At 40.9% G+C, this 10653-nt stretch overlaps 1 protein-coding gene across 2 annotated transcripts in view; it reads right to left on the bottom strand.

The window, feature by feature from the left end:
- Positions 1 to 1298: 1298 nt before the first annotated feature.
- The window catches only part of LOC143807690 (G-protein coupled receptor family C group 6 member A-like), a 103824-nt gene continuing 94469 nt past the window's right edge, over positions 1299 to 10653 (bottom strand). The window contains exons 6-7 of one of the 2 annotated variants that reach the window (XM_077289521.1): positions 7369 to 7622; positions 1299 to 4876 (exon numbers count right to left, since the gene is read on the bottom strand). In XM_077289521.1, the coding sequence (XP_077145636.1) occupies positions 4871 to 4876; positions 7369 to 7622 (260 nt within the window). In that variant the 3' untranslated portion in view covers positions 1299 to 4870. Of the gene's footprint in view, positions 4877 to 5755; positions 7623 to 10653 lie in introns of those variants that run through there. The other variant, XM_077289520.1, reaches the window with a different exon arrangement.

Raw genomic sequence — 10653 nt, 5'->3', positions numbered from 1 at the left:
AATCAAAGTTTTTATCCTCTTAGTATATTGAAATCATTATATTATATGGCACGTTTTGCTCATTTGCCTTTCTACCCAGTTAATTATTCTCTTTGATCTATGTAGAAACAGGAAGTCTCTTATCCCTGCAAAAATCATTCCGCTCTTCAATTCCTGACCCAGCTGCTCCATTTCTCCCCCCCCCCCCGCCATAGACTTTTGCAGTGACTCATGACTTGTACAGAGAAACTTGACCTCCTGCTTCTACATAGAGCTTAGAGGGAATCAGCTAGTTAGTTTTTAATCACATGATAATATACACCTAATGGAAAACAGAAGTATTATCTGGGTATAAAAGTAAAATGAGCAATTATAAGTACACAGTGCTGTATAACATGATAATTGCAATATATTAAGAGGACAAAAACTTTGATGGGAGTGGTGTGTTGCGATCCATTTTTTGATTTATGGCAGCTCTGGTTTCACTATGATTTAAATGAAGCTTTTTTCCTTTCAGGACCAGCAGGGGTTAATATCAGTTTCCCTTGCTGGGAGCTTGCTGGCTGCTGTGGTTTATCAGCTGGCTTCGTGAGTTCATGATACTGGTGCTTTTATTCTGCTGTGCGGTACTTTGCAGCAGAGGAAGTTGTAAAGCTAAGTTGTGTTATTACCTCGTCTGTCTCGTGTTTGTCACTGTCCCCTGTGTTGTACTATCTGCAGTGGTGAGGCTAGCTCCCCTGCTGACCAGTGCACTAGCCAGGGCAGTGTGAGGTTGCAGCGAGGGACGAGGTTCCTGATGGCAGTGGGGGGCAGGACCCACTTAGGGTGTTAGGGGAGTGCAGGGTCAGGCTCAGGTTGGAGCAGGAGGTGACCATTCCTCATTTCCCAATTGGTAGGGCCTTCCTCACCTCTTTAGCTTCCTATTGTGTGTCATGCCGTCCGCCAACCGACCTCCCGCTCTATATATCATGACAGAGTGCTTCTTCTTTTGTGCATCAGATAAATTCATAATTGTTCACTACAATTGAGGGGATGTAAATAAAAGTGAGGTTTTCCTTAAATTACTTATTAGGACAAAGACTGAAGGATTAATTTAAGGGTAGACCATCAATGTTCATTGGGGCGTTGTGCTGTCTCCTTCATTTCTTACACAGACAAAGCGGGTTACCTATATATTGGCATCTGATTGTGCTGAGCAGGATTTAAATGAAGGATCAAAATGTGTGATAACACACACCAGAGGTGATGGGTTCAGCTGTACAGGATCCAGTGGGGATGGGAAACAGTAACACCTCATGTTGCAGGTTCTCTTTGTTTCTCTATACTTTAATTTATAGTTAATAATTTAATCACACTTTTTTATACACTTTTAAAAAATAAACTTCACAAACCAGCAAATATCATCAACATATTTCATATCCCTGTAACAACCCGTGCAATACAGTAAACAGATTTATGGTAAACAATAAATGGTGTAAAAAATGGCTTGATTGTTTTTTTCTTCATTAAATCCATTAAAAAGTTTACTCAAATGAAAATCTTCCATACATGTTTCGCAAAATGGCACTTAAAAAAATTAAAGCATGTCTCACATAAAATAAAAATTACGTTTTCTGAAATGCTTGTGTACATGTTGTTCCTAATGTGAATATGCATGTAAATATAAGTGTGTTCATATGAGTGGGGCCTGATGGTTGGGGAGCTCAGACATACATCAAGCACAGGCGACCCTTCACTGTCTTCGCTCTTAGTACACATTGAGTCTTAAAGTGAATCCATCACCAAATTTTACAATACAAACTGCATACATTATTCAGTGGATCTTTTTGGCCTGATGAAGCTTATGCAGTTATATCGAAAATCCATGCAGAATGGACGTATCTTTTAAATTAAAATGCACATTTTGTGAATCCAACTATATCGCTCATTTTAATTTTACAAAGGGAAACTGTCTTTATTAATTTTTAAAGTAAGTACACCAGTCTCATCAAGTTCCACAAATATGTTTAATAGAAATGAGTGAATCAGTTAGAATGCAATTAGCCAGACAGTTTCACTAAAATTTGGCTGAAAAATAAAATTCAGACTTCAAAACATAATAAATAGAAGCTTTAAAAAGTAAACCTCACTTGTTAACTGTCTTAGCGCATCAGCTCCCTGCATGGTCATCCACTGGCTCAATGTCACGACTCAACTGGCGGGTGCCCCAGGTCCAGGGGCACCTTCCCTGTCCTTAACACTAGGAGTGGTCTATCTTGCCCTATTGCCTGGGATACTTCTGAAGGTGAAGATGCAGGGGCCTCCTCCCTTGCCTTATCTTTTGAATCAGCCCTCTGTATGTTATTATTATTATTATTTATTATTATTATAGTGCCATTTATTCCATGGCGCTCTACATATGAGGAGGTGTATACATAATTAAAACAGGTACAATAATCTTGAACAATACAATCCGCAACTGGTACAGGAGGAGAGAGGACCCTGCCTGCGAGTGCACACAATCTTCGAGGGATGGGTGAGGATACAGTAGGTGAGGATAGAGCTGGTCGTGCAGTGGTTTCGTCGATCGGTGGTAACTGCAGGTTGTAGGCTTGCCGGAAGAGGTGGGTCTTCAGGTTCTTTTTGAAGGTTTCGATGGTAGGTGAGAGTCTAATATGTTGTGGTAGAGAGTTCCAGAGTAGGGGTGATGCACGAGAGAAATCTTGTATGCGATTGTGGGAAGAGGAGATAAGAGGGGAGTAGAGAAGGAGATCTTGTGAGGATCGGAGGTTGCGTGCAGGAAAGTACCGGGAGACGAGGTCACAGATGTATGGCGGAGACAGGTTGTGGATGGCTTTGTATGTCATGGTTAGGCTTTTGCACTGGAGTCTCTGGGTAATGGGGAGCCAGTGAAGGGATTGACAGAGGGGAGAGGCCGGGGAATAGCGGGGGGACAGGTGGATTAGTCGGGCAGCTGAGTTTAGAATAGATTGGAGAGGTGCGAGAGTGTTAGAGGGGAGGCCACAGAACAGGAGGTTACAGTAGTCGAGGCGGGAGATGATGAGGGCATGGGCTAGGGTTTTTGCAGATTCTTGGTTTAGGAATGTACGGATCCGTGAAATATTTTTGAGTTGAAGGCGGCAGGAAGTGGAAAGGGCTTGGATATGCGGTTTGAAGGAGACATCAGTGTCGAGGATTACCCCGATACAGCGAGCTTGTGGGACTGGGGAGAGTGGGCAGCTGTTTACTATAATGGATAGGTTCGTTGGGGGGTCGCGTGAGATGGGGGAAAGACATTGAATTCTGTTTTGTCCATGTTAAGTTTTAGAAATCTAGCGCGGAAGAAGGATGAAATCCTTCCCTTTCCCCACCCAGGGAAGAGGGGAGTTGCCATGCACCGCAGTACACCAACCTGACAAACAAGGCAACACGAACAAGGGTAACTGAAAATACCAGGCATACAAATATTCATTCACATATAACAAAGGAATGCATCGGGAAGTGGAGGATGGGGAAAAACTAAAATAAGAGCAGGGAAGGGAATTATCACACTTACAAACCCATGCAACAGTCACAGATAACTCCACCAAACTCCTCATAAGCACCAAAATACCTCTCCTCCAAGCCATGTAGCATAAGCTAGCTCTGACTATGTGTTTCAATCATGACCCAGATTACATAGGGGATAGGAGTGGCTAATCGAGTTCAGCTGAGAGCCCAGACTCCCAGAGCTCCCAACATGGCCGATTAACCCCTGTGCTACCAAAATAAATTAACACCATTTAAAAAGAAGGTGAAGTGCTTCTTTTCAATGCAGGAGTAAGAGCAATCAGACACTGTGGTCTTCCGGCTCCTCTCTGTTGCGGTAACACCGTGACACTCAAAGTCTCCCTCTGGCTGCAGTCTTGTCTTCCATTTTTAACCTTCACTATTGACAACCTCCAATACTCAGTTGGGCTCATGCAACATCATAAAGCTCATTGCCCTGTGAAGATGTTGAAGAGGAACGATTGAAGAGAAAACCACAGCTAAAGGGAAAAGCGAGTCATAGTCTGAGGTGCCATGAAAAGTAAGAGTTATGTATTATTTTATTTTTTTAACCCTTACCTGATCCTAAAAATAATTAAGCAAAATTGTTGACAGCAAGCTTCTATTTTGCTTCAATTGAGAGTATCAAATTACAAAAAAAATGCTTTCTGGTGAATCCAAATTTTTGGTGAAATTCAAAGTGAACTCAGTTATCGTTAAATGTTTTTGCTCATCTCTAATATTTAATCATTTATGCAGTTTGTACTGTAAAATCTAGTGACCGAGCATTTTGTTCTGACTGAAAGTCAGATAGCGGGATCACCAGTGAGGCCAAATTGTGATTCTCAGCCCTCTCAGTCCCAAGCTCCTGGAGAAAAGAAATCCACATTGTTGTGAGTATAAAATATTCTGTATATTAACCATGTGAGCAAGATTCTTATATCATTTGCAGACATTGAAAAATTTTCGTCAGCTGCCCTCTTCTCCCAACCATGATATGAGATTATGTTAAAAAATGTTTCTCAAAACATTATATATGAAATAGGAAAATATTAGACTAAATATCAAAACTTAAGAAAAATATGAAACAAATATTAAACAAAATATAAGACTATGAGAATAGTTAATACTAAAAAATATAGAATATAGAGGAAAATATTAATCCTTCTATATCAGTATTTACTTGTGTATCTCCCAAGACTTGTTCCCTTTTACCAATATACATACCATACATAGTGCGTCAGCACACTGTGATTAATGAATCATGAATTCCAATATTGCTTTACACGTATAAAAAGAGAAAGTACTCGGTCAGCAAAAAACATAAAATCTCTTTAACCACGTCAAGGTGATTACAATATGGATCCCCACTCCATATGCCAAGTCAGGCCTAAAATGAAATGTTTAAGAGATAGGATCCAGTGTTAGCTTATAATAAAACCTTTCTGGGAAAGATCGGTGTATAAGGTAGCAAAGCAAAGCTTAGGAGAGCACAACACCAACTAATGACATGCATGATAAGGCATTTTAATGCTGATTAAATCCTTACCTTTCTTGTAGAAATCCATTTTTCATTTTTAAAGAAATCCTTAGTTGAAATTGGATGCTAATGAACTGCAAGTGAAGTGGGTAGGACCTGCACTTTCAGCATTGATTGAGAGATAGGGCAGGAGAACTAAGTACAAGACTTACAAACTGCACATGCAACTAATTAGCATACAATTTCAACTATGGATTTCTGTAAAACCAGATTTCTACAAGAAACGTAAGTATTTACTCACCCTTACATGCAATTAATTTGAGGGTATAAAATCCTGATTGTAGGTTCCCTTTAAAATAATATACAGGTCCATAAATATGCTGCAGCTATCATATAAACCTATATAAATACACTATGTGTAAATGTACTTGGTTAACAATTTTAGATAAAAAAGAAACATAAAAGTCATATAACCATGAGGGACGTCCATTTTGAAGTACACCTCGACATGGGCGACGCGACCAATCACAAGCCGAGACGTCACGGGAGGCAGGACAAGCGCGCATTTTAAAATGCGCGCGTGTCCAGCCTCCCGTGACGTCACGGCTTGTGATTGGTCGCGTCGCCCATGTGACCGCGACGCGACCAATCACAAGCCAGAACGTAATTTTAAAATCCTGAAGGACCTAAAATTACGTCACGGCTTGCTGTGATTGGTCGCGTCGCGGCCACATGGGCGGCACGCGACCAATCACAAGCCGGGACTTCACGTAAGGAAGTAAACGCGCAAATTTTAAGCAAACAACGCTGCCGGTTCCCTCGCTGAGGTCCAGGCTGCGTCGGAGAGGTGAGTATAGCAATATTTTTTATTTTAATTCTCTCTTTTACACATTATTACATTAATGTTGTTTCGATACCGATACCCGATACCACAAAAGTATCGGATCTCGGTATCGGAATTCCGATACCCGCAAGTATCGGCCGATACCCGATACTTGCGGTATCGGAATGCTCAACACTAGTCACTATGTAATCTACACATAATTTACAGAATAAAGCAGTAATGGTATAACATATACTTCATTGTCATTTATTCTTAAGGCCAGGTCCACATGGTCAGTAATCGGTAGTGCTTTGGACGCAGCACATGTCCGCTGCATCCAAAGCATTGCCGGCTTTTGAACACAGGTGATTCCGCATGTGTTCATTGAATCATTCTATTATTCTATGGCTGAGATTTATCTTTTGGAGACTGAGTGTCTCCGGAAGATAAATTGACATGCTGCAGTCTGGAAAGACATGCTGCAGTCTGGAAAGACGCGCCGCATGTCTGTCTCCACGGGTGATCCGCAGGCATAGTGGGCATGGGATTTCTTGAAATCCCATCCACTATGCTGTAACATCTGGACGCTGCAGGTTGGACGCTGTGGATGTACGCAGTGTCCAACCCACATTGTTTACTGACTGTGGGAACATACCCTAAAAAATACTAGACTCCAATATAACATTGCACTAAACCAAGAGATAAATAATTGCAAATTCAGCACTACACATCCAGAAAAATCAATATTTTTTTTAGTTTTTTAGATATTTGTTTTATTCTACTAACAGCTATAATGTCTTTTCCTTGCTTCAGCTAAAGAGCCCAATGCCACTTGAGATGACTGGATAGGTACAATATATGGCTGTACAGTAGCAGCAGGAACCTCTATTTTTATTTTATCCTTACAAAATGACTGCATATTTCTTTTAGCTCTATAAAAAGAAAAGATACTCTGCAGGTATTTTTCTCGAGTGCAAGTCTTTCTTTTAAAAACTAAGATGTAGCAACCTGGCAAAAGATGACAAGATATGACTCCATATATTGAGGTTAGGATGGCAACAGCTTGCACTGCTGAAAGATACATGCCACTTGTAGTATTTATATAAATTGGGATAAAGAGAATCCACACAAACATATAGACCAGCATGCTGAATGTGATACATCGAGCCTCATTGTATTTGTCAGGCAGCTTTCTGCCCTTGTAAGCTAGAAGGAAACAAATCAAGGCAAGAAGCCCAATGTGGCCAAGCATGACGCCGAAGGCTGCATATGACCCTTCATCACACTTCAGTATTATGATGTCATTCACTATGTAATCGTGACGGTAAGGTCCATTCATCAGTAGCCATAGTGTACAAATAAGCACTTGAATACTGCCTAATGCAATAATAATAACCGCTGGCAGGTACTTTAGCTGAACTAATACTTTGCATTTTTTGGCAGACTCAAATGCTATCAGGATTCGGATTGAATTTATCAGGATGCAAGATACAGAGATGGTGAAGCTAATTCCAAAGAGAGGTTGTCTGATTTTACAGATGGTATTGTTTGGTTCTCCAATAAAAAATCCAATGCTCACCATGCTAATAAGCAGTGATATCATTAATAAAAAGGTGTAGTAGCCCCCCGCTGCTTTTACTGCTGGTGTATCAAAATGTTTAGCAAATAAAATTGCTGATAATATCAAAAGCAGAAATGCAATGGCCAAGAAAACAACCAGCGTAATGGCATACGGGTCTTTCCAATCGAAATATTCAATTGTCCGGTTTGTACACCGATCACTTCCATTGTTTGACCATTGCCAAGAAGGACACTTCAGACATTCAGTCATATCTGGGGAAGAAATATTAATGAGATGTGTAATTTTGGAACACATACAGCTGAACAAAGAACCACCATGCCACTCTGATCACCCATTCATAATGTGTGCCACAGATTAGATGTTATCTTCCTGGTAATCAGAGTAACTGGGTTTAACAATATTTGTAATAAAAATCTGGACCAATACTTCCGGCTCTGTTCATTGTACCATTCTTTCCTATCAAACAGGGATGAAGTTATTTTTAACAGCAAGAATTGCATTGTGTCAAATTCTGCTTTTGCCACCAAAAATAGCAGCACCCAATATATGACATACCCCAAAATGTGTCAGTAAGGTCTGTCAGGATTCGTGTGAAAATAGATCTGTTGTAAATGCATAGTTCCTTCTGAATAGAAGCCATGATGGTAGTACAAACAGAGCCTTGAAGGGGTTGTCCATTACTCTGGCAACTCTATCTCAATCACTATATTTGTACAATGTAATATATGAACAGCCAATACTCCCCTCCACTGTAGGTGGTGTTCCAGTGATGTCGACACCTGCTCTTCTGGGTCTTGTGTGACATTCTTATGTCATGCAAGCCCTGCAGCCAATCAGTGGCCATTGACATCCAGAAGACATGAGAGCAGGCTACTGATGTCTGACTTCCTCTGGATATCAGTTCCATCCAAAGGAGGTGAGAGTGAAGCAGACCAGACGCTTATTGGCTGGAGGATTCGTGTGACTTAACAATGTCACATGAGCCCCAGGAGATCAGACACCAACACCACTGGAGCAGCGCTAGCGCCGAAGATGAGTATAGGCTATTTTTGATCTGGGGAAAATATTGTGATTGAGAAGGGGTTGTCCTGGTAGAGGCCCATTTAAGGCCTCATTCAGACATTTGTGCATCACAAATGTGTTCTATCTGTGTCATTGTATGCAGTAGTCAGAGGGGCTGATTAAATATCACTGGGTTTTCTCATAACAAGTGGTCCACAAAAAATCACAAAGACATCCATTTCTGATCTCAGTTATATAGCTAAATTATCCATACAAGTCTACTGTATGGGTCAGTGAAAATGATGGACGGCACTGAGATGGTATCTGTGTGCAATCTATGTGCTATCCGTGATTAATATTATAATGAATAGAAGTTTTGTATTTATTTTTTCACCAGTGGAAAGCACTGATGGTAAAAACTGACACATTGATGAACACTGATGAAAGCCAGATCAAAAGCACTAATGAAAATTGTCTGTATTTTTATGTACAGTGGGGAAAATAAATATTTCATACACTGCCGATTTTGCCAGTTTTCCTGCCTACAAAGAATGGAGAGGTCTGACATTTTTACCTAGAGAAGATCTTTGTGGAGCAGTGGGCCAATATCCCTGCTGCAGTGTGTGCAAACTTGGTCCAGAACTACAGGAAACATCTGACGTCTAATTGTAAACAAAGGTTTCTGTACCAAATATTAACCCCTTAATCCCATATGACGTACTATCCCGTCGAGGTGGGGTGGGCCTTAATTCCCACCGACGGGATAGTACGTCATATGCGATCGGTCGTGCTCATGGGGGGAGCGCGGCCGATCGTGGCCGGGTGTCAGCTGACTATCGCAGCTGACATCTGGCACTATGTGCCAGGAGCGGTCACGGACTGCCCCCAGCACATTAACCCCCGGCACACCGCGATCAAACATGATCGCAGTGTTTCGGCGGTATAGGGAAGCATCGCGCAGGGAGGGGGCTCCCTGCAGGCTTCCCTGAGACCAGCTCGCATTGCTCCAAGCATCTCTTACCTCCTCTCCCTGCAGTCCCCGGATCCAAAATGGCCGCGGGGCTGCATCCGGGTCCTGCAGGGAGGTGGCTTACCAAGCGCCTGCTCAGTGCAGGCGCTGGTAAGCCTGCAGCGCTGGAAGTCAGATCGCTGATCTGACAGAGTGCTGCGAAAATTGTCAGATCAGCGATCTGTGATGTCTGGGACAAAGTAAAAAAGTTTAAAAAAAAATTCCACATGTGTAAAAAAATGTAAAAAAAAAATTCCTAAATAAAGAAAAAAAAATATATATTATTCCCATAAATACATTTCTTTATCTAAATTAAAAAAAAAACAATAAAAGTACACATATTTAGTATTGCCGCGTCGGTAACGACCCGACCTATAAAACTTTCCCACTAGTTAACCCCTTCAGTGAACACCGTAAAAAAAAAAAAAACGAGGCAGAAAACAACACTTTATTATCGTACTGCCGAACAAAAAGTGGAATAGCACACGATCAAAAAGACAGATATAAATAACCATGGTACCGCTGAAAACATCATCTTGTCCCGCAAAAAATGAGCTGCCATACAGCATCATCAGCAAAAAAATAAAAAAGTTATAGTTTTCAGAATAAAGCGATGCCAAAATAATTATTTTTTCTATAAAATAGTTTTTATCGTATAAAAGCGCCAAAACATAAAAAAAATGATATACATGAGGTTTCGCTGTAATCGTACAGACCAGAACAATAAAACTGCTTTATCAATTTTACCAAACGTGGAACGGTATAAAGGCTCCCCCCAAAAGAAATTCATGAATAGCTGGTTTTTGGTCATTCTGCCTCACAAAAATCGGAATAAAAAGCGATCAAAAAATGTCACGTGCAAGAAAATGTAACCAATAAAAACATCAACTCGTCCCGCAAAAAACAAGACCTCAAATGACTCTGTGGACCAAAATATGGAAAAATTATAGGTCTCAAAATGTGGAGATGCAAAAACTTTTTTGCTATAAAAAGCGTCCTTTAGTGTGTGACAGCTACCAATCATAAAAATCTGCTAAAAAAATGCTATAAAAGTAAATAAAACCCCCCTTCATCACCCCCTTACTTATGGAAAAAGTAATATAATTAAAAAAATGTATTTATTTCCATTTTCCCATTAGGATTAGGGCTAGGGTTAGGGCTAGGGTTATGGCTAGGGCTAGGGTTAGGGCTAGGGTTAGGGCTAGGGTTAGGGCTAGGGTTAGGGCTTAGGTTAGGGTTGGGGCTAGGGTTGGAGCTAAAGTTACGGTTAG

The sequence above is a fragment of the Ranitomeya variabilis genome, chromosome 2, assembly GCF_051348905.1.
Source record: "Ranitomeya variabilis isolate aRanVar5 chromosome 2, aRanVar5.hap1, whole genome shotgun sequence".
Lineage (NCBI taxonomy): Eukaryota > Metazoa > Chordata > Amphibia > Anura > Dendrobatidae > Ranitomeya > Ranitomeya variabilis.
The sequence above is the reverse complement of the archived record's forward strand: the minus strand, read 5'-3'. Positions and strand labels throughout refer to the sequence as shown.